At 43.0% G+C, this 24842-nt stretch overlaps 1 protein-coding gene across 1 annotated transcript in view; it reads right to left on the bottom strand.

Moving 5' to 3' along the window:
- tet2 (tet methylcytosine dioxygenase 2) overlaps nucleotides 1–22642 on the bottom strand; it is a 32788-nt gene extending 10146 nt beyond the window's left edge. The window contains exons 1-2 of the mRNA XM_079999466.1: nucleotides 22299–22642; nucleotides 7–868 (exon numbers count right to left, since the gene is read on the bottom strand). Of these exons, the coding sequence (XP_079855592.1) occupies nucleotides 7–824 (818 nt within the window). The 5' untranslated portion in view covers nucleotides 825–868; nucleotides 22299–22642. The remainder of the gene's footprint in view (nucleotides 1–6; nucleotides 869–22298) is intronic.
- Nucleotides 22643–24842: the final 2200 nt, after the last annotated feature.

The following is a 24842-nucleotide window of genomic DNA, read 5'->3' on the forward strand; positions in this document are numbered from 1 at the left end:
GAGTACCCATTTACCATATAGGGTGCAGTGATATAACTGTTGCTGTCTTCATCATTGTGGTCTGCCCTAGGCTGCTGTTGCACTGATGCAGGCATCTGAGTTGAATTTGGATAACCTGAGGTTGAAGAGGGTTGTTGAGCACCTTGGTTGGAAAGCTTGCTTGCTAGTGACCCATTGACTCCACCTGGCTGTGACCCAGATGTTTGTGGTGCAATGGAAACCTGTTCAGGATAATACTGAGACAGTGTTTTCTCTAGTAGATCACCTGGGGTGCCTTCCATTGTTGGAGGGGATTCAGCAGCACCATTGGAAATTGCTTTGTTTCTTGAATGGCAAAAAACATCACCATTTGGGAAATTACTATTTATTTTCTCAAGTTTTATCTCCTTCTGCAGGGCATTACAGTCAAAATCTGTTGCCTTTGTCAACTCAGAAAAGTTTTCCACCAAACTGGAGCTCATATTCTCGTTTCCTTTCATTTCTGACTCCATTCTGAATTTCTTGGGCTGGTGAACCAGTAAAGACTGGTCAGTGATAGCATGCGGCATCTCTCCATTCATAATATAGGATCCTTGGTCGAATAGCCCTTGGGCTGAAGTAGGGCTGTTGCAGTTTTCCCGATGTCTCTTTATTGAGGTGACCCCCGCATTAGACTTGTAATGGTTCCAGTTCTCATGCCCATTGATCTGTACAGAAGCTACCTCTGGAGACTGGGTTCCATTCTGGAGTTTGGTGGCAGCAATTAGGTCTGCGTTATGAGTTGTGCCAAATTGTGCTAATATCAGACTTTCTTCCGTCTCATGGCTAGCCTTTTCTGTTTCCATCTGGTCTGCTCTGGGGCCATCCACAAGACTGCCCTCTGTGCGTCCTGTGGAACAGAAAGGAGGAGAAAATGGCACAGTTATTATCTACTCATGACGTTACCTTTCGGTATGACATATCGTACACAATGTGTTTTTGAGTTCATAATCCCATATTTGTTAAAGACACTGGGCACACCATTAGTGGCAAAGGGTGTGGAATGAAGTTTGGGAATATTTCTTGTTGAAATTTGTCACTACAACTAGTTATCTACCTTTCCTGATCAAGCCTCTAATATTATCTCATTAATGAAGTGACAAGCCAAATTCTCATTGATCAATTACGGCTTATTTTGTGATATGTGGCGGTGTTTGTGTGCCGACAAGATTTAATAGGGGGAAGAAAAAGAAAGTGCGTCGATGGTGGCATAATTTACGTGCAGTGTATTACAAATGCATATCTAAGGTGGCTATGTTTGCACTTTGCTTACAAACACAGAAAAAGGTTTTGCAGCGATGTACTGGTGTAATACATGTCGACACTAATGTAACACTGGTGACTATGCTATTATGCACATCCCTGTTTAGTCCTGGAATCTCTTGGAATCACATCTCTGTTTACTTTATGAACATGTTGGCTGGCCTGCTCTGTCTGTCGGGAGGGATCAGCGTTGGTATTTATTTACAACGTCCTTTTAAAAAGATGACCACCTTACATAGGAGTGGCTCACCTGAAGTGGGACCCGAGGTAGGTTCCAAATATTAACACTGAATTTGGAGAGTCACCATTTTAATTGAGGGCCCTGCATACTTGGAACACATTCTTAAAATGAACTGTTTGCTACCATTAAGCTAAGCTTGTTTTATTTGAAATGGCCTGTCTTTCTTTGGCATGGTACCTTTTTATGTATTTCAGTTTGTTTTGTTGTTGTTTGAATTCAAGCATAAGTCAAGCTCAGTGACACAATTAGAATGCAAGGTTTTATTCCCAGATGGCAGATGGGGAGGAATTGCCTCTTGTCAGCTGTTCATCAGTAGATCTCATCATCACTATGCCATTGTTGTCTCAGATGGGGTAATGGCAAGTCATCTCCAAATGTTCATATCTTTGTAACATAAGCCACGTTTGTGAATTGGTTTTATGTGCTCTATATAATGAGACATTATTGTTGTACAATGACACCATTAAGGACAGTCGCTGGATCGGTGCATGATTACTATTTTTATGCTGAATTCTTATATCCCTGTCTCTTGCTTTGGCAGATGTTGCTTGATAAGCTCCTTTTAGAGATAAATCTAAACACAAAAAAGCTCTTAGAGATGTTGACAGTCAGACGTTACTCAATATCTCATATTTGACTATCAGTTGCTTTATTCAAATTTCAATTTGGTTATCATTTCAAATCATTTGGTTATGTAGTTGAATCTAAAGATATTGCAGGAAACTGAAACCCAGCCCCATATATCCTTTCTATCGGAGGCTTTTCACGTGGACTGCTTATACATGATGCAAAGGAGAATTGCTATTGAGGGTGAAGGACCATACAAGAATATCTGATTTCTGTTTGTTTCTTTACCCTCCCTCTCTCTTGCATGGAGCAAATCTCGATTCTAAAGCGCTATAGATTTTTCCCTGCCAGCCTCAATTATTAATGCATGTCACATCTGCAACATCTGCAAAACAATTACGATGCAGAGGAACAAAGCAGAGCTATTGAGGTTTAATCCATCACGATTACCAACAACCCCCTTTGCAGTTGTTGTAGGAATGGGCTCTAAGAAAGAACCAAGTATGGTACATTGACCACATTAAGGTGATGAGAAATTAGGACTGGGCATGTCTCTTTGTATGAATTTGAAAGCAAGTGTCTGAATGACTGTTCTAATTTGGCGTGAAAGCTGTATTAAAATGATTAATGTTATTCATCCACTCATAACACTGCTGAACAGGGGACGCTCTTAGAGGGTCGCACACGGAGAGAAACAGCATCCTGAATTGACTGTGTGGTTTTTTTTTCAAAACATCAGAGACATTTCTGAAATAGAGAAGGGAAACAGAGGAGACAAATCAATACTGTTATAATTATTTTAGTCTGAAATAGGTGTTCAGTGAGCTACAATAAAAATAACGGCTATGTTCTTGTGAATAGGTATGTTCACAAATTAGAAAGCCAGCAGTTATTTAATATCTGGCCATTTAGTATGTATGATGTATGATGATAGTATGATTGTGATGTATGTTTGGGGTTTTTTTGCAATACTTTGCAGTATTAAAGTACCTATTGTAGTCTGTAATGAATTCCTCAGTACAATTAAGTGTGTCAAGTTTATTTAAACAGCCCTTAATCACAGTTACAGACCCACATTAATAGAAGAGCATCAAAAACACTCCCTAACCACAGATACTCCACAGCAAAATATTGTTACAGCTTTGAAAGAAAAATACGACTTTGTGTTACCATGTTTCAGAATTGGAATCAGAGTGCATTAGCCACTTAGTTTTCCAAAGGAAAGCCTTGTACGGCCCCCGGATCGCTGTTAAACAAGTTGAGAGCACCTGAAGCGTTATATTTGGCCATTTTTCCATCAGTTGCAATACACAGAAGCAACACTTTGCTGAGATCATATTGGACATGATCGTGGCCCAACTCAAGATCAACCTCTCAGGACCAGTCTTTAGCCTTTAGCCTGTCTATCATAAATTATACAACACAAAACTGTGGCCTGTCTAAAGCGGACTGAACAGAAACTAAATCAAACAGAATGTTCTTAACCCAGTCGTAGTTGAGCTTTTCAGTGGATCATGCAAAGTCAAAGTCAGTAAAACACTGACTCAATGCTCACTGCTGAAAGAAAAAAAAAAAAGAGAGAAATAAAACCTGTAAATCTTGTTCTGTTTGCCCATTAAGATGTGAGTGAGTCCATAGGAGACAACTACCAAAACGCCCATGGTCACAAATGAAAACCATGGCCTCCAACCTTTTGAAAACATAATTGAATCCAGCTTTAAGTTCCTATGAAAGCTCTCCCGTTAATACAAACATGCTATAGGGTCAGTATAGGCACTGATGTGTGGGGGTTGTGGTGGGGAGTAAATTAATATTTGAAGCACTATGGTATGTCTCATTTGGCATGATAATGTTTCAACATCGGGCCTGATTATGACATCTGGAAACCATTACAGCTGCTTATGATCATGGTCAGAAGAGATGACATCTCCAAACTGCATTTGCTATTACAAGCCAGAACACATGTACTGAAAACACAGCTAAAAATAAGAAATAAGCAATAAATAAGTACAATAAATAATGGTTATTACAGCCAAATTGGTTACTCAGCACATAGATTGACCAATAAGTATTATCAAATATTTGAAGAATAATGTATGGTTTTGCACTTAATGAAAAATTGGTTGAGACATACCAGATTGCAATAAAGCGGAATTCATTTAAGTGCAATGCCTTAAATAAAACCGATACGACTACACAATTCAAAATGCGTTCCATCTGTCTGGGAGCATGGGAATACCATGTTTACAGTGGTGTATGGAATGGAAATTAAATGGGAAAACCCACTGCAAGGACTGGTGATAGTGCTGAGTGAAAAAAGTAGCTCTCTTTAAAAAAAAAAATTATATTTTAAATACTTCTGTCAATTTATTCTATACGCAAGGTCCACGTGCTCACTCAGGACACTATTGGGGCCCAGATGATCAATTAAGAGACATCTCGGGCCGAGGGAGACTCAGGGAGTCTTATTTAACTAAAATAACGAGTGTGGTCCCCCGTGTCAGTCTCCCACCAGGACGCTGATCGTTCTGCGGACCCCTGGTGTGCTAAACCTCCTGCAAACGAGCCAGGCTGCTGCAGCGGAGTATGGGGGGGGCTGCTGTCATTGTCACCACGGAGACACACACACACACACACACACACACACACACACACACACACACACACACACACACACACACACACACACACACACACAGGCTGTTGTGTATAGTACATTTACATTTACATTTAGTCATTTAGCAGACGCTTTTATCCAAAGCGACTTACAATCAATCAAACACCGACGGACGCAGCCATCAGGAGCAATTAGGGGTTAAGTGTCTTGCTCAAGGACACTACAGCATGCTAGCAGGAGGAGCCTGGGATCGAACCAGCAACCTTTAGATCACTAGACCACCAGCTCTACCGCCTGAGCTACCATCCCCATAGGTAGGTGAAGCAGTGCATACAGCACAAAGACACAGGACAGTCATACGTTCAAAACAACAACAAATCATAAATGAGCGAAATCGTGAGTTAATGTTATTAATTATACCCCCCCCCCTTTATTTTATTTCTTAAATGCACAGGTTATTTTCCTAACCATTACAAAAATAAAATGTAATGAAGGAAAAACCTTTCGCTTTGACGTCTTTTAGTGAAAACATTAAATTATTGGCTGTATATGATTGCTTTAAAGGTAGATATTTCAGAGTGATATGACCCAATGGCATGTGAAAACTAGTTTAAACATCGTCAAATACATGTTGGGCCAAAGGAAATTATAGAATCGTATTTTAGTCTCAACAAGGATGTGTTCCTCAATGAAGCCAAAAGAATCTCTGGAGATTTAAAAAAATCCTAATTGTCTAATTCAACATATCATTCCTTCAGGGTTTATTCTGACTATGACTCTTATTGCACACAATGACTTTAAATAAAATGTAATGTTTTCTATATAGGGGGTATTGGCAAACCTAAAAGTCTTCTATTCAGCTCACAAGATGCTAAGTTTGTCTTTCTTTTTGTCAGGCAAATGTCGATACCAATCCGCACTGGCAATCCAAAACTAGCATTGTAATCATATAAATAATGCGAGCGATGTTATTATCTAACGAATACGTTTCTCCTTGGAAAATGGACTCTGCATACTCTTGTGTAATCTGCATAAAGTGTGTTTTATAAATGTCAAGTGGTCTTCACTGGAGGGGCAATCAGCCCGGACCACCAAGGGTCTTTAATTGAAACAATATTGCAATAAGATATATACACAACTGCACGCCGTCTCATTTTACGTCTCATTTTTGTATCGAAGAAACTCTACAAGATATATAGATAGATGGATTGATGGAAACTTTATTCATCCCTGGAGTGAAATTGCTGTGTTATAGAAGCTCATATCAAAACAGTTAGCAATAATAATAAAGTCATATCATAAAAATAGAAAAAATGGCAATATACAATAAACCAAAAAATTACCCATAAACAAGAAATATTTGGCAATATTCAATGTGGGAGTGGTTGCAAACTGCTGCCTGGTTACAGCAAATGCAACCACGTGGTTTTCTTGAAGGTTTAGTAGTGAAAACAGAGAAAGTTGCTGTAGCTGTATTGAGTTATCTTTGTCTATCTTTGTCTATTATTTGGGTCACTATTTGCATCTCAATGCATAAATTATACACCAATCAGCCACAACATTAAAACCACCTGCCTAATATCATGTAGCTCCCCAAAACAGCTGCCAAAACAGCTCTGACCCGCCGTGGCATGGACTACACAAGACCTCTGAAGGTGTCCTGTGGTATCTGGCACCAAGACGTGAGCAGCAGATCCTTTAAGTTCTGGCTGTTGTGAGGTGGGGCCTCCATGTATCGGATTGAGATCTGGGGAATTTGGAGGCCAACACCTTGAATTCTTTGTCATGTTCCTCAAACCATTCCTGAATCATTTTTGCAGTGTGGCAGGGTGCATTATCCTGTTGAAAGAGGCCCCTGCCATCAGGGAATACCGTTGCCATGAACCATGCTATGGGTGTACTTGGTCTGCAATAATGTTCAGGAAGGTGGTACCTGTCAAAGTAACATCCACATGAATGCCAGAATCCAAGGTTTCCCAGCAGAACATTCCCCAGAGCATCACACTGCCTCCGCAGGCTTTCCTTCTTCCCATAGTGCATCCTGGTGCCATCTCTTCCCCAGTAAACTACACACACACGCACCCGACCATCCACATGGTGTAAAATAAAAAACATGATTCATCAGACCAGGCCACCTTCTTCCAATGCTCCATGGTCCAGTTCTGACGCTCACGTGTCCATTGTAGGTGCTTTCGGCAGTGGACAGGGGTCAGCATGGACACTCTGACAGGTCTGCAGCTACGCAGCCCCATACACAGCAAGCTGTGATGCACTGTGTGTTCTGACACCTTTCTATCATAAGTGCCTTTCCCACATGGAACCCGTATTATTGCTCGATAAAAAATATCCGGCAAAGGCAGTAGGTAGTCATTACCACATTGGCCTCCTTTACAAAAAAGTTCCGTATGGAGTCTGTTCCCACATGACTGTTACAGATACATTACATTATGCTCACGGAAGAGCTGTTAATATCAGGCGAGACTAAGCAACAGAATCAAGTTTGTCTCCCGGACGGTCTTGGTTCCCTCCGCTGACTGAGCCCCCGTCCCCGGACACAATAACCTTAACCCAATGTTATTAAATCAGTGTGATCATTTTCAACCTGTCCTCCACTATCTGCCTCCGGAGAGTGAATGTTCTCCACCCATTCTACCTCTTCCTGTCCACTCGTTCCCTCTCCGGCTCCGCGCTCTGGTGCAGCTGGCGAGCAAGTGAAGCGATTGTGCCCGATGTCCCAGCACCGCACCCCTAACTCTAAGAGACACGTCTAGGGTCTGAGTGGCATTTGAAGAAGAAAAAGAATATGAAAATATAAAGGCCTGTCTCCATAGAGACTGGAAGTGTTTCAATTTCTCGTCTTTGCAGGACTCGCCATTTTTCCGAACGTTTCTTTTTTCTTCTTTTTTTTTTCCTTTCTTTGAAATATTTGTACAAAATAAACATTTGTGTAAATCCAGTATGTGTGATTCATTTGGATTCACCTCCACCCCTACTTTACAGTAATGTTACTGCTTCAATTCACACACACTTCCATCCATAGCCGTACCGGCATTTTCCCGGAAATGATACCAGGTCGAGAGGGGGAATTTCTGGAATGACTTTTACAGAACATCAACACCGGATACCTTTCCCACACGACGCCAATACAGAACATTGCCGGTGGATTTATGGCTTTCAGTGCAAGTGGGAAAGGGACTATAGCCAGCATGAACTTTTTCAGCAATTTCTGTTACAGTAGCTCTTCTGTGGGATCGGACCAGATGGGCTAGACCTCCCTCTCCACGCGCATCAATGACCCTTGGGCAACCATGACCCTGTCGCCGGTTCACCGCTTCACCTCTTACTTGGACCGCTTTTGGTACGTACTAACCACTGCCTAATATATCCCACCCATTGACGGGTGCCATTGGAACGAGATGAGCAATGTTATTCACTTCACCTGTCAGTGATTTTAATGTTGTGGCTGATCCGTGTAAAGCCACATGTGCTCTCCTGCTCCCTTGACAGTGTGTAAATGAGTAGCCCGGTGAGGAGGTGAGCAGCAGTGCAGCGCCGCTCCCAGAGCCGCTCCAGTCCACCGGGACGCTCCGGAGTTTGCAAAAGACCAAAACGAGCCAAGCAGCTTGCCACAGTTGGATACACCCACACTGACAACAAAAAAATCTTTGCGAACCTAAAACAAAGCCAGAGAGCCAGCTGAGAGAGTGTGTGTGTGTGTGTGTGTGTGTGTGTGTGTGTGCAAATTCACACACACAAGCGCACACCAATTTTTGAATGTTATAAGCATAAGTGACTGAAGATTGCAGATGATGTACAGTGATTTGAGAGTGTGTGCCAGCTGAAACTTCTCATACTAAAGTCTATTTTACTTTTTCTTTTTCTGAACTACCAGTGTCTTGTGTCCACCAGAGGAAAAAGACACAAACACTTGAGACTTAAGAATGTCCAATGGAGGTCTCAGTTGCTCTCCCTCCAAAAGTGAGTGCCATTGTTTCTGCACGCTTTTGTTGTTGCTGTTTGGTGTCCGGGTTCCTCCCTCCCTCCCTCCCTCCCTCCCTCCCTCTCTCTCTCTCTCTCTCTCTCTCTCTCGCTCTGTCCTTTACTTTTCTGCCCTGTAATTACTCTTCAGGGCCCTCCGTCTGCCTCTTGTCTGCTTCCCCTTCTCTGGTGCACTGGCCCCGGGGCCAGAGTTGGACTCTTGGACACGGTGCGATCGGTTTTGCACAGGAGTCATTTAGGAGCGTCGGCTGTTGCACAAGAGTCTCGAGACGTTCTTTAAAGATTCAGTATTCCGTGGCCTCAGCCCGGCCAGGATGTGCATTCGAACTCCGTTGGGTGAAAGATGTCGAATTAGGTCTTCGCGGTGATAACAGTGCATTGGATGTTCGTCTCTCATGTCCTCCCGGAAACACAACATTTTCTAGCCACAACAAGTTCAACGCACAGGACTCGCCCTGTGTTTTTGTTATTGCCAAAGACGGTGCCAGCCAGTGAAATAGGAGAGCGGCCTCAGTGGATGGGGTCTATTTGCCACGAGTTGGCAGCGGTATGTGACATTCAGCGATAACGACAGCTGCCGGGAGAGCGGGGTCTCCAGCTCCGTCTAAGGTTGGGACCCGGGGCGCGCCGGGTGCACGGAGTCACGCTGACGGACGGAGGGGAAATATATAGAACGACCGTGTAAATCACACACGCTCACGCTCGCGCTCAGTTTGCTTTTCTCCCGCGACGGCCTGTGCAGAACGCCGCGTCGAAATCAAACTCAAGTGCACATTTCCCTTTCCCAGCTCCAGAGGGCCCCTAATGTTTTCCTGTGCGGCGATAACAACATGCTCTTGCACGCTGCGAGGGGTTGTAAATTCTGAACCGGTTGGCCACGTTTTAGCAAGTGGAGTGACTGAACCGCCTTACGTTATTATAACCAAGTTAGAGTGGCCCTTCGACGTGCAATCCATCCCAATTATAACAGAATATTTACGATGTTTTATCTTACATTGGATCGGAGGTCTCTCACTTGAAAGGCTTTTTCAAGCTACCCAAGCCAGCGTAATTGGGTCAGATGACTAGCGTGCTACAGCGTTTTAAATCCCTCCTTTAATAATAAAACCCGTCCTGCTGGCGACTGACTCTGTTTTCTCAACGCTACACTCCAACAGGCCATCCCTGTGTAAACAAGTAGCCGCGAGGTTAAACGACAGCCATTGTCATCAGCAAAATTATGCATGTAAATATGCAAACGTTTTGCTCGTGGCAGTTATTAATTTTTTATTTGCTAGAGCACATCTAATTTGTTTAGAAAGATTAATATTAAAAATAAAAAAAAGGAATAACAGAAATAATGTAAATGGAAAAAGTGAAACAAATATATAATAATCTTTTGTTTATTAATGGCCTTATTTAATCGATTTTTCAAGTGTTTCCCATGGCAACTAGGGATAAAAGAAAGTGAAAAACAAAATATATTAAGGTAATTTCAGTTAGTGGTTTAAATCATACGTGTATAAATGAATTCACAGTATAATACAGTTGTTAAATAACCCGTCTTTGTTGGAGGAGTGACAGGGTCGTTTTTTTACTTTGACCTCGGTCTTAAGGGGACAATTGCATCCCAGAACAAGGCTTGCAGTGAGTCTCAACATGAAGTAATGTGATCGCAGCATGTGTCGTGCTGATAGTCAAGTGCTGGGCACTGGTGACCGGACAGATGTTCCTGCATGCGTCGGGTCTCATGGAGCCTCTCAAGAAAAACTCCTCACACTTGTGATTTGTGTCACATGACACATGCAAGTCTTTTTTTTTTTTTTTTTTTAATGCACCTCAGATGGTTGCTCATGCCTTCTTCCTCTGAACATGTGACCCCCTCCACATTTCTCCGGCCCAGCAACAAAGAGCCCTTGTTTCTCCGGCTAGCGCTAGCCCCCTTCGTCTCAATGTATGCTGGAATACTAATATTAACTTTTTATCTTCCTCCAGTTGTCTTAAAACTCCATGAAATGTGATTTCTTGTGTGTGACAATTACATCCACTGTAGAGCTTTGATACTCATGAATAAAAGCGGAATTTCTTGCACTGAAGAATTTTGTATTTCAATGGGAAACAGTTATTAGGATAAATTTAGACCACGCTTCCACTAAAGCGTCTCTTCTCACGGAGCAGAGGGTTTTTTTAGGTCATTGTTCAGTTGAAAAAATAGGAGAAGCTCTTGATGCCGGCTTCTATCAAAGGTTTAAGTCTAATTTTACACTGACCAATATTTCAAGACTAAAGTAAACACACTGAAAAGTGGTCCCATTTTCCCATAAAAGCACTCGGGACGACTGTTTTATTTCCCTCAACCTGCTGAATAGACAGAAGTCTCTTTTAATTAAATCAGCCGTAGCTCTGAGTTGATTTATGTCTTTTGTGGTCGCTGGTAATCGTCTCGGCCTCCTTGACGATTCACCTTCACCGTTTGGCAGTGGCTAAAATCAGTTTCTCCTCCATATTGCACAGATACTTTCTGTTTACTTCGCCTCTTGTTTCCACTGGTCCAGCGGGGATTACGTCACGGCTCGGCGCAAAACTTCAAAGTTGAAGCGGCGCGGAGGTCAGAGCAGCGCTGGCCTGCGCTTTGCCCGGCGCAGATCCTGCACGCCGCAACCAATACACACTGAGGAGTTTGGAGCGCAGCGCCCCTCGTCCTATGTGAAGGGCCCTTAATACTAATACCAACAGACAGGACCAAGCGTCCAAGCACGCATCAAACACTAAATCCATTTTAAAGTCACGCAGATGATTTTTTATTAGTATTGAAATAGATTACTATTGTATTGTTTTACCCTTCTTTTACTTTGGTAATGGAAGGATACATTGGTACTTTTGGTCCATTATTTAACCTGTTTATCCTTTTTATAACGTCGTCATTTTATCCATTTTATATATTTGTTTGTGGGGGTTTCCATGTGAATGAAATAGACGTACACAACTAAAATTCAACTTGAATTCTTTCCCTCATAGAAGGTATCCCGCCCTTTCTTTTGGGGGCAGATGCAGTGGAATGAGCCTCTGTTTTGCGTTAAGTTGTGGCTACACAATACGCCGTGTATGTATAGACTATATAGACACTGGTCAATGAACAACTAGAGACAAACGTGAAGATCATTAACAGCCTGGTCATTAGACTTCCAGTCATTTCCGCTGCGGAATTGAATTGGAACAAACAGCAACGCATTGGGGCTTTAGACCTACATATCTCCAGATCTTTTGGTGTGAGGTAGAAAACGCTGCAGGTTCCTGTCGAACCCTGCGCCATAATCACCACATGATTGGCCAATGATGTCTGCGTCACATGATGGCCTCAGGCTACGCAGCGCTGATTTCTCTCCCTCTGTCTGTCCGTCTTTCTGTCTGTCTTTCTTTGGCCGGCTAATGATAATGATGCGCTTGACCGAGCGGCGGTGGTAACGACGCTACCCCGGTCGCCTCGTTACATCCGCTGTGGGACGATAACCGTTTCAAATGCGCCCGGTGCATCCATTTGAGAAAAGCCTTTAAACGAAGGTGAATTGTTCATTGTGCTAAAAAGAAATCCATACACATGTGACTTCCAAATCCTCTTTCATTTTTTTTCGGGGGGAGGGGATCAGAAGACTAGATTAATCGGATAGCTCGGACCGCAGAGTATATGTGCATTCTGTTTGTAATTTCATTCAAAGAGAACCCCTCCTCCTCCTCCCTCTCTCTGAAAAGAAGGAATCTATACAATCCACATTGCTCTTTATGTCTAATGTAAGACAGATGTGTCTGAGTGGAGGAGATTCCCACTTCACGATTTGAGCCCGGTTTTTCCTCACTGCCCTCCTATTGTTGTGTTCTGTTTTTCTCCCCACTATTGATTCCTTTTTTTTTTTTTAATTAATGGATAAACCTCTAAATTCTCAAACGTGAAAAAGTTGAATTATTATTTTTACGGCTTGTTTCGGTCTGAAAAATCAAGATGTCTGCAAGCTGGAAATAACCGGCAGTGGTTTCACAGTTAGGGGCGGTGTCTTTACAGTTTCTGCCTCAGAGCTTTAGAGGTGAACACCACTCAATAAATTCACAGGTTTTTTTTTCCCCTTTCACCAAAGCCAGCCAGATCAATATTAAATATTGACAACTCCCCAACAGAAACCATAAAGAGTCTTACCCGTGATTAGATTTGATCGGCTGAACCGGAGGAGGGTCGAGATCTGCCCTTTCCTCTCCATTAAAAAATGTTCAGTGTTTTAAAAATTTTAAATGCTACTGCTCAAACACGAATCAAATTCGGGACATATCTTGGTTAAATGGTGCTTCTTATTTATATTGTCAGAACAGGACAGTTTAGTACGTGACACTGAGCGAGGTGAGAGAAAAAAATCTTCCCTGTACAGAGGTAGACGTTTATGGCCCATGAGCCCATGTTTATTCTTTGAAATATGTTTTGCTCATATTAAATAGGCTTGGTTTAAAGGTTTTACAAAAACACATTCCTATTGACGTTGTGTCAATGACAATGTCATGTACGCCCATGCATTAAGGCTGTTTGAGACTCGTGCTTGTGGGGGTGAACGGGTTTAAGCACAGAGGTATTGGAAAGACGCAAACACCGACTATTGCAGTTTTGTTGTTGGATGTTATACAAGTCAAGTCAGGGTAAAAACCTGTCCAACTGCTTTGGTTCTGGGTGCGACATGCGGCGTTCCTCTCGCAACCTGTTTAGGAGATTTTCTGGCTCAACGGCAAACACAATTATTCATATTTGTCCAAAATGTTTTTCAGAGAGTTTCATGTCTTGCACTTGGAGACCTTTGAATCAATTACCAAAGTTCCGGCATTTCTATTCATGGCATCAACTACTTTTACGGTTTCTCAGAAGAGGTCAGTCCTGATAGTAGAAAAAAGTTGATCATTTGCTTGGTAAATCCATAAACCCACTGACCTCACGGCACTTGAGAAAACCAAGCATGGCTCGGCGAGACGGCAGGCAACGTGCGCTTGCCCGCCGTTGCTTGGACAGAAAGTCCAAACGTACAGCTTTGCATTCAAGCCGTGTCACATGGAGGTTCTAATTGCGAAGCGGTCTCTCGGACACACAAAACACGCGGGAAGCCATTACCCTGCCTCCAAAGCCTCACAATGCTGCCCTTTCCTTTCCTTCCTAGGTTCCTGTCGTTTTTTCCTTCTAACCCCTTTGTCTGTGCAACAGTCAATATATCTGACTAACTTGATGAACTGTGCGCAGTGTAAAGTTAATTTCTTTCAGAGTGCACGGTAGCCATGGCGACGATCTTATTAGGGGCTCCAAAGCCCATCTGCTCTAAACATTACCGCAGCACGGCTGGCTGAAGCATAAGCTGCAGTGCTGCGGTGTGCACATGTGCGCTACACATTGATCCCTGCCAGCAAATCAATAAAGCCACATATTCAGAGAACCCTACATTTGCACTTGTACAGATCAACAGTTTTGAAATGGCATTTTTCAAAAACCTGCTTAGCAGTAAAGCCTGTAGTACAACCTTCCTAAACGACAGTTTTGACTACTGAAATCTGACTCCCTGCTCAGACCCAAGTGTACAGTTACTATTGTAATTGATTCTGCTGTGTTCTGCCCTACTTCAAATGTGTCTCTTGGATACAAAACTATTGTCGTAATAGTTTGGTCCAGTCAAACGGTTGAATACAGAACCTTCCCAATGAAGTCACACATGTTTTGGATGGTGAACACAAAGCCTAAAAATGTCAATGTTTATGTTTCTGTCATTTATTATTCGCTCCCTGAACTTGGCACGTGCCAGACTCACATTTACTTTTAAAGGGGACCTATTATACTCTTTTCAACAAGTTAGTATCGGTCTCCGAGCTCCCCAAAACATGTCTTTGGATTTTCTTTTGCTGAAAATACCACTGAGATTATGCATTCTCACCATTCTAACATGTCTCCATAACCCTGACTGTTCCTTACGCGCACGCATTGTGTGGTTTACGCCACGCCCCACTCTGGAACGGTCGGACCTGACCAATATGGCGGTGCGCACCGAGGCATCGTCTCGACGCTCTCCTTTTCAATGCTATTTATGTGTGTTTTTGTCTATACGTCACTTTGCCAATGTTAAGTTTAGTCGTGCGAATATCCCCTATAGCTGCCAAGATCTTATGATCATAGGATTACAGTAAACTATTAGCATTAGGTAGTGCTAAACAGCAAAAGAAACACACAGCACAATTATTGCAGTTCCCATGCTTAGCTCTTAGATTCGACATAATGCTAGCAGGTCCGGCGAGTGTGAGCCGTATCTCCAGCCGTGGGTGGGGATACTCAGATGGGGGGCAGTTCTAATTCTACTGATGCCCCGTGTGACGTCGGAAGGGGTCGCAAATCTGAACGGCTTGATGAATCACATGTGTTCTGAAACAGACAGCTCACTAAAAACTTATTTCACAGTTTGTGAGTTATTAGGCCCAAATGTATGGGCACAAGCACTAAAAACACAAATTTTACATAATACATAGGTCCCCTTTATACAAATATTCCCTCACAGTTTGCCAGGTTGTAATCCAAACAGGCATCTGATTTAACGGGAAACAGAGGTGGACAATAGACAATAAACAAAGAAAATAGCGACATTATTATAACAACAGAGAAACCTAAGAGACGGCACGCACAAAAACACATGCACACACACACACACACACACACACACACACACACACACACACACACACACAGCAGTCGATGAAGGCAAAGCTGTCGTATGACAAAGTCAGCTCTATGAGACCTGGAACTCCGAACTAAGCCAGATAAATAAGAGCAATGGCATGGAACAATCACAATTTAGTGTGATTTCCTCCTAGATACTACATTTGTGAAAAAGGACTAATCTACTGCAAAGACCAAAGAACAGTAAACTCCATTGCCATATATTCGGTGTCATACATTGAATTTACATGACACCTGGATGACAATAACGTGCCAAAGCCTTTAACTAGAAGTGGAAGGGTCTCAATGTGATAATGTATTCTCATAGTGATATAATTTGTAATTTGATTGTTCGTGTGGAAAACAATATAGTGCTATTCTCTCCCTCATTGGTCTCCAAGCAGCCTGACTTAAGCCACTGTTGCTATGCTCCTACTTTCCCTCCGCTGAGTGGGAAGCACGTGACTGACTGCCACTGAATAGAGATCACAAATCCTTCTTAGTGAGGAATATTTTCTGTGAATCAATGGCTCTAAAAGGACATTCACCATCACACCCCTCAGCATTTGACATTCTTTTTTTTTTATTTTATTTTTTTTTAACACGTTCTGACTTTTGTTTCAGTGCCTGCTAAGAAATAAATTACATAGATTACAAAGGACAGAGTTAGATGTTCTATGTTCATAAATACTTGCACCACTATGAAGAAAATTGGTACTATCCTACGCAATTACTGTCATTATCTGTTATTAAATCCTCTGGGAAGACAACCACGAATGTTCTCGGGTAGAAAGAGTCTGCTAAGGTACAAATATAGCATGGACCACCCAAAAACTGTACGTAATTTTTGCTGGTGGGGTCTTGTTAAAATGGTTTATCTGCTGTCAAATTAGGGCTAAAATTTCAACAACAACAACAAAAATTGGAGATGTTTACTGGTTCACTGGCACAAAAACAAACAGCCTTGTCATTAAGGGAAGAGGCTCTGAAAGACACCAGCTGCTGCACCAAAACATTCCGTACGGGAAACCTAATATTGAGCTGCAGCCTTGAAGCCTTCTGAAGCAGTTAGTGATGTCATTCAAAGCCTTCAGTCGGGTTGCGCTTCCAAATGACATTCAAGACCAGCTGTCCTGCTTTGTGCTGCTTGCAGAGACAACGGGAGGCCATAGGGGTTAACCTTTTCAATGACAGCTCCTAGGAGCGTTCCAACTATATCTGACAGCCATTTCGGTGGAGGGCAAACATCCCTCAAAAGCAGTTGTTTGGATGGCTGTGTTCCACCCTTCGGGATCCACTATCATGAGGGAGCTTTGCCGATCATGTGAAAGAAGCATTAGTAATGGAGATTTCGCTTCAGATCTTGACCTAAATTAGCTTACAGATTTATTTTCAGAAAAAGATGCATTCGCGACAAGCTGCTTAAGGAGAGCTTTTATCCTCCACTTTTGGCCCTAAAAGGAAACCTTGGTTTTCCATTGAGCCCTCTTCACTTTGGAATTCCAATTCTGAAGAAACTTTCTTGTGTCCACTGAGTTAATTGAACCGGAACTGATTAACCTCTTTGACTGAGTCTGACTCTGTGGTTTGGTAACTTTTTACATCCAAAGATTTATTTGATTATCTTTGTTTGCAAGTATCTCCAGCCTGTATGTTGCAAGCCCCTACGCTTGTTTAAGAGTTAAAGCTAGAGAACAGACATAGGACTCTAGTTGTCATCTGGTGAGCGCGATACACTTACAGACTTTCTCATTTTTTTGTCTTCTCTTCTACCACATTACTGATACAAACATTGGACAAAGGACAAAACATGTCTTCACTTTTTGAAGCAGGCAGTGTTGCTTTACTGTTTATTCTTAGTTTGTCTTGGAAGAGAAATATTGGCTCTTAGCACTCTTATTGCCAGTGGCAATTAAAGAGCTGAAGGACATTGAAAACAATACCATTTCAAACTAAATTAGGCAGATCAAAAAGCTGTAGAGTGAACCCACACCCGAGTTTCTCAAGAGGGAAAACTCAACTCAAACACAGAAACTCTTAGCTTGTTTGCCTTAAAGTGCAAATGTCCTGTGCAGATATTGAAAGTTCCCTTCAATGTTGCGACACTGAAAGCGCCATGTGGTCTTTAAAGATAGTATTCGGCGGCTCACTGGTCAGCACTGTTGCCTCACAGCCAGAAGGTTCGAATCCCAGCCGTCCTAGGTCCTTTCTGTGTGGAGCGTGCATGTTCTCCCTGCGTTTGTGTTGGTTTGCTCCGGTTTCCTTCCACCATCAAAGACATGTTATTTATTATGTATGTAAGGGTTAATACTGCTGTCGGTGGCACTGGCAAGAAGCACTGGAGTACGTCCCCGGGCGCTGCACAGTGGCTGCACACTGGTCCTAGGTATAGGATGCTCAAATGCAGAGGATTGATTTTGTTGTGGCCTACTTGTCCAATGACAAATAATGATATTCTGTACACTTGTCATTGCATGAACGCTGGTTTGTCATGGCAATTTTGTTTAATGATTTTGATTCTGAATAATAAATACTGGTTAGATGTATGTAGTTAAGCAATGGTTAAAGCTCTGAAAATACCACCTTGTTTAGCCATTTGGGCCGTTGTGTGCTCAGGAAGCCATGATCTGTTAAGTGTTTTCGCTAACTCGGAGCCTGCTGGCTTTAGTGTTGCATTGTTGCCATGGTTTCGTCCACAGAGTCACTTTACCTTTCCATTGTTTTCTCCTCGGTTACAGAATCAACGGCAGCAACGCTGAAGCCGATCGTCGGAGCGTAGGATGAATGGTCGGGCGAAAGCCGGGAAGAGATGCCGTTCGCTTTAGGAGCGCTTACGTAACTTCTCACTTGGTATCTCACTACGGAATGTCAGAATAGTGTTTGCAAACAGAGCGGCCATGTGCTACACTCACGTGGAGGAAGCTTTTGAGTCGCTGCCCTCGCCGCCTCACCCATGAGTAAAAACCCTGACATCGATACATGCTCCCAGGGCCGGCGACACTCCCTTCGACTTTGTGCCATTCAAAGAGACTTATCATTCCTAGTCCATAATTACACCACCGTGTGCCAACAGTGCAGGACTTCTCGGATGTAAGTTCTCTAATTCAAGTTTGGATTTTATTACACAAACGCATGGCCAGCAGATTGGCATGGATTAGCATTGTGTATAGTATTAGTACTCTCATTTGGTACATGGTTGGGGCTCCAGGCACAGAAGCATATTAAAGATAGTGACAATGGTTGCACACAAAACCATTTTTCCAGATTCCACATTCATTTTCATTCTCTGTCAGTTAGGGACCATTTTTTCATTACTATTTGGCTAAAGATAGCAATAAAAGAGCAGTGAATTTATGACAGTTATGAGTAAAAGAAAATTGACTAAATAACTCTTGATAAAGTATACACATAAAACAAAACTGGTAGCTAAAAGGCTGTCTCAGGCTTTCAAAGGAAAGATGGCCAAAATCCCAGTCCATTATTCATTGAAAATATGACCCGTGCATGGCAATGTTGTGCTATTTCTCCTATACGCCTCAATTTGCAGGAAGTCCTTCAAACGGCAATTTTCCATGACTAATATTCCAAAATTATGCACTATTTATAATTTAACTTATCACCTCAAATGTTTTAACTCTGGGAAACCTGAAATGTGCATGGAATTAAGTTTCTGATGCAGCACTGCCATATTGTGGCTTGTCGTATGTCTCGGCGTGGAAAAACAGCCCTGATAGCAGGAAAGAAAGAAATCAATATTGTAAAGATCAATATAACACAACAAATAGCGCGCCATTTTGTCTCAGGAAAGCAGCTAAGGCAAGCACAGCAGAGGTAGCCCGAAATTTCAAATGTCCAAACTTGCTGCTGGACTTGTTCCACTATTTATATTCTGAACCAGCCCGAGGGTGGAAATATGATGCGTGGGCTGGAGTGAGGGGGTCATGGGTTAGGGCTCTAGTATTGTTAGTGGACAGCATTGTTGTGGAACGCTATGACAACTGGACATTCTTCCCGAAGGTGATATTGTCTTTACCCTGGGAGTGACATAAAAGGCTCTTAAGGCCACGATGAAGGAGCTATCCAACCGCATGGCTTTATCAGTGGGTGTGGAGAGATGTGAGCTGCTATGTCTGTGTGATTGATCTGTCCGGCCCTCCCCCAACTGAGCTCCCCTGCAGCCTATTGAAGATGCAGCGTCTCTTTAGTGTCGATATATCAGCAGCCATGCAGGGGCCCATGAAAACACTTCCAGTGGGAGCATTGTGTTTTTACATTACTGTTTTGCAATGGTGCAGGGGACTTCATCCCAATTAACTTTTCCCCTTTGAAATACAACAAGAAGCTGACATTGCGTAAAATGCACTAGTTTTCAAGAAATAAAGCCGTACATATCAAATGATATCAAACAAATGTTCAAAAGGGGAAAAGTAAAGGGAATCATGGAATGAGATGAAGGCAACATTACGCAAGACCAAATCACGTAATGCCGTCCTTGGTGACTGTTTACTTTGAGCCATTTAAAGACCTATACCTATCTCTCAAGATACAAATGCTTGAATCATACCGGTATTTCACATTAGCCGTTTCACTAATGTGATAAGTATCTGTGCCGTGTTGACTGTCATCGAAATAAGGTTCCTGAAAAGACCGGGTCGCGCAATCTCGCCCAGGCAGGGCTCACTATGAGGACACTACGAGAACACACCCCTGCTTACGCACTGTGTTGGCACGGCACAGTCCATGACCATGCTCGCTGTATCAAAACAAAACCATGCCATCGCCGGCGTGAAGCGCACAGCTATCGCAATAGGAATAACTTAGCGTCTGAAATCCAGAGATAGATGAAAAGACAAGCCTTTTTCCAGTTTTAACGTTCAAAAGTGTAGAGAATGGAGTGTAAATGACACCTCTCCCTCCCCCCATGAAACCACAATACTTTCAAAGCACCCATTTTTATATCTATCTCTTGTGTATTATGTCTTTTATAATTTTACCACAAAATGCAATCCCATGTCAACGAAAATGCCTTTGAATCTAGGTTGTTTGTTTACAACTTCCCATAGATATCACGTATGTTCCCCCTTGCAGGCATAGGCCTATTTTGCATTTTACTCCAGGCCAAACTGTGGCTTTTTGAGGAAGACAATCACCGGGCCATCACACGTCTGTGGAATACACAACCTGGGTCATCTAGATTATCAGTCGTAATCAAGTGTGACTATGATGTTAATCTTAATGGGGCATTCATTTAACCCATTATTAGGCTGGGTTAAATTAACAGCGATAATCACCTATTTGTTTGTTTGATGGTCATAGTGAAATAAATTAAGGATAATGTGTAATGTGGTGAAAACAAAATAGATTTCCAATGCATAGGAGCCTGCTGTGTGGAAACATATGTGCTGGAAACTAGCCCTGCCAACATAAAATAAATATGATCAACTGCCATTAAAAGCTTGTCTCACAGAGATCACTACATCACCTCGTCATTATGATTCAGCCATTTTGTTCAGCTATTGTTCATCACATCCCTGTTTTGCTGCTCCTGTTCAACTCCAACGACAGAATTCTCAAAACAAAATGAGTTGTTTACCTGACATAGTCAACATTTAGAACACTGTAAGTATTTATCGTTTGAGATTCTTCGGTATTTTCTTTCCTATGTCACTGTGATGTAAACATATTTATACATATAAACAAAGACAAAGTAAATCATGAATGTATAGCTTTGCAATAGCTTTGGTTAAAAGGAAAAAAGAAGAAGTACATACACACTGTATATAATGGAATAAATGCACATTTTTTTTGTTGGCAGTTGTTCATAAAAATGTAAGCTTGTCGGGTTATGGCACCATTACTTTTCTAAGTTTGTGAACTTCTCAGAGAAAGGGAGCAGAGGCCGGTCCTATCTGGTTATAGTCGGGTGGCTCTACCGCCGGTATTAAAACCTGCTCCGGAATTGCCATACTTGTTCCCCCATCTAATGGTGCTGTAGGATTGAGTTTCATCTCCTTCCCAGCTTTCTGACCTCGTCCGCCTCCAGTACACCCTGTGACTATAATTCCCTTCCCTTTTTTTAACTCTCTTTGGGACCCGTGCGTGCCTTTGTGTCTGCCTGTCATTCAGCGCCGAATGCAATGAAAGCTGATTCACAATGATGCACAAAGCCGGGAGCCATCCCTGCTCCCCTGCTCGCCACACAATGTGCACTTAATGCTTGACGAATCCAGGTACACTTCAACAATCCTCGCTACGTCTCCCCCTCAAAGACCTAAACCGGGGACGTTGAGGATTTCTGTGACTTAAAACAACCAGGCGGTCAGAGCTGCGTCTAAAATCCACATATTCCCCCATGAGCCAAAATATTTTCTATCCTGATGTATACGTTTTGAAAACGGTAAAAAAAAAACAAAAAAAAAAAACAACAAAAAAAAAAAAAAAAACACACCCTAGATGAAAACAAACAAAAGAAATAAAAGAAGGAAGAAAAATGACCCTCCACAAGCATAAGCAAAATGACTTCAAGAAAGACTCCTGAACAGGCGGTCTATGGTTTCCATTTTCTGTTGAAAATGTGTTCCAAAGACAGCAAGTGTGTTCACTGAGCGAGCGCTCGAGAAAAAAACAACAAAAAAAAAAAACCCACCAAAAACACCTTCCAGCCATACATTGCAACAAAAAAAAACTGAAAGAAAATCGTCAGCCATGTTGGACTAGCTTTATCTAATATCCCCTCCTTATTATGTTGGCTCTTGCCTTCACGGTGAGAGGCGCTCGCAATGCCTCAGCCCTATTCCAAAAAATAAAAAATAAACCCCACCAGCCAACACATGAGTTGGAATCCCAAAGAAACGTCCGGTGTAAAAGCAAAAACGCGCCGAGTGGCTTCTCACCTCCTTTATATGTCCCTCCACTTTGTAGAAATTCCAACAAACCGTCTGGATCTCCTCTTTACACAAATCCTAAAGGGCAGCCATCTTGCCTCCTTCTGTTCTTCTGTGAAACAGACTATCCTCCACATCAATATTCATGGAGACCGGTCTGACGTCGGCTCTCATCATCAGGAGAAGCCCGGCTGCCGCTGCTGGCGTGCGCGCGTATGTGTCCCTGGGTCTTTTTCCGGAGGCGGGAGAGGCTGGCGGAGAGCGGACCGAGACGTGGTGCGTCGGCCCCGGGCGGACCGGCCGTGCCTTGCTGGCAAACTCGAATAATCACAAAATCACTTTCCTGCTGAGTCTTTCCCACACAAAGAGCCGGGTCTTCTCTTCCCCCTCCTCCTCCTGCTCTTGCACTCCCTCCTTTTTTTTTTTTTTTTTTTTTTTTCCCCCCCCCCCCCTCTTCTCCCTCAGCCGCGCACAATAGTGCACACCAGCGATGGCTTCCCCCAAGCACTGGAGCGGACTCGGCCAGGGGACGGGATCTGCCCCGGCAGACCTTTAAACCCGGCGTTGCAAACCCAGCCCCAACTGTCTGGTCGGGGAAGCTAAAAAAGACGCCCTAGCCACCACCCGCCCCCACCTCTCTCGCTTTACTCTCAGACAGGAAGGCAAGTGACTCTGGGGTTTTTCCCTCCCTTCTCTCTTTCCACTTCCTCGTTCTTTCATTTTCTCATGCTGTCATAGGTTACGGCATAACGGCGCTCGGTCTTCCAGGGGATTATGGCCACAATCAGGTGGCCGCAGCTTGCAGGTTGCGCTGTCCCCACCGGTTGAGCAACGCACTGGTTTTTCCAACGGCCGTGTCTTATTTTAGACACACACACACACACACACACACACACACACACACACACACACACACACACACACACACACACACACACGCACGCACACACACACACAAGCACACCACGAGCCTTGGCTAGCCGGTCTCATTTTTGGAGACGGTTCCCTAGTTCTTTTTTTTTTTTTTTTTTTAAAGCCTCCATGCAGGCTGCATGCTGTTGATGCTGGCCACGTGGGTGAGAGAGAGAGAGAGAGAGAGAGAGAGAGAGAGAGAGAGAGAGAGAGAGACCGAGAGAGACCGAGAAACTAGGTGTAAGGTTTTAGTTACGTGACAAAGCATTGCGTGCAGCTTTCGTATCACATTAACATATAGAACAAAGATGGCAATGTGCGGTTCTGTCTCCAGAGTATGATTTGTCTTTCCCGAATCATGTATGATGTGACCTATATATTTTTTTTGTTTTTAGAAACCCAAAGTCTAGAAATGCGCACGCGATCCAATGTGTCTTGTGACTGTTTGAAAATCCACTTGAAGTCAGGTGGCCACCAGCCTTTTACACCCACACCCAAAGAGTATCTCCAGCTCTTTCTTCCTTTATTTTTCCCTCCCCCATATTCCCTCAACGGTCGTGGACAGATTCCAACATGTGTGTCTTGTCTGAAAATGATCAGGCTCTGACCCAGTGTTTAAATGGGGGAGACCTCCGCCTCCTTCCACACCGGCCCCTGCTTAGCTTCACTGACATTTGTTGACTCAATAGTTTCAGGCTCAGAGCAGAAAAGGAGATTTGTTTTTAGACCGAGTGGGGGAGGGGAGGCAAGCAGGCAGGCAAGGAGGGAGGGAGGGAGGGAGGGAGGAGTCTTTCTAGCTGTAATGCACATACTCTAAAGACAGAATGGACCCTTTTACTCCCTATTCTGACCCCTGGCTCTGCATAGCGCAGTTTCTCTGCAGGGCGGAAGAGCCAACTTGAACAACTTTTGCTCATTGTTTACCGTCGAGACAGGACAGCTCTTTGTCCTGGAAGATGAAATCTTCTAGTGTTTGATTAAAAAAAATAAAATAAAAATCAAATTACTACTCGTGGTTGAATAATCCTCATATTTGTATTGTTGTATTATAGACATTTACACAACTATTGTAACAATGTTACAATAAAGTCATAATATGTGCATTATTGTAACAAAATGTTGCAATAAAGTTATCATACGCACAACACATTAGTTGTTGCAATTTGCCACTGAAGGAAGAGTTTTGTCTACATTGTGTTTCTAGATTTGCCCTCATTCCTTGCTGAAAAGCTGTGGCTTACTGCGGCTTGCTCCGGTGACCCCTAACAGCGCGTGTGTGTGCATGTCTTTTGTTGTTTTTCTGAATGCATAGTTTGGGAACTGGGATTTACCAAGTCACTTCAAATACCAAGACTGGCTGCGAAATGTGGGGCAAAAACCTTCTCGCTTCCACCAACAATTTCCAGAATCCAACGTAAGTGAATCTACAAGCGCTCTAAAGCGGTGATCCGTGTGGTGGTTTGTACTCGGCAACTTCCTGGGTTGAGTGGACGTCCTCAATGTGATTCTCACTCCTTGTCTGTACAACTGATCTCCTAGGTCATTGCTAGAAACAGAATGCTCTTTGTCCATGTGCCTGTTTAATGACGAATTAAGTACACTTTGGACAAGTTTCATGCTGTTGCCTCAATAAAGGGTCAC

The sequence above is a fragment of the Zeus faber genome, assembly GCF_960531495.2.
Source record: "Zeus faber genome assembly, chromosome: 4".
In the NCBI taxonomy this organism is placed as follows: Eukaryota; Metazoa; Chordata; class Actinopteri; order Zeiformes; family Zeidae; genus Zeus; species Zeus faber.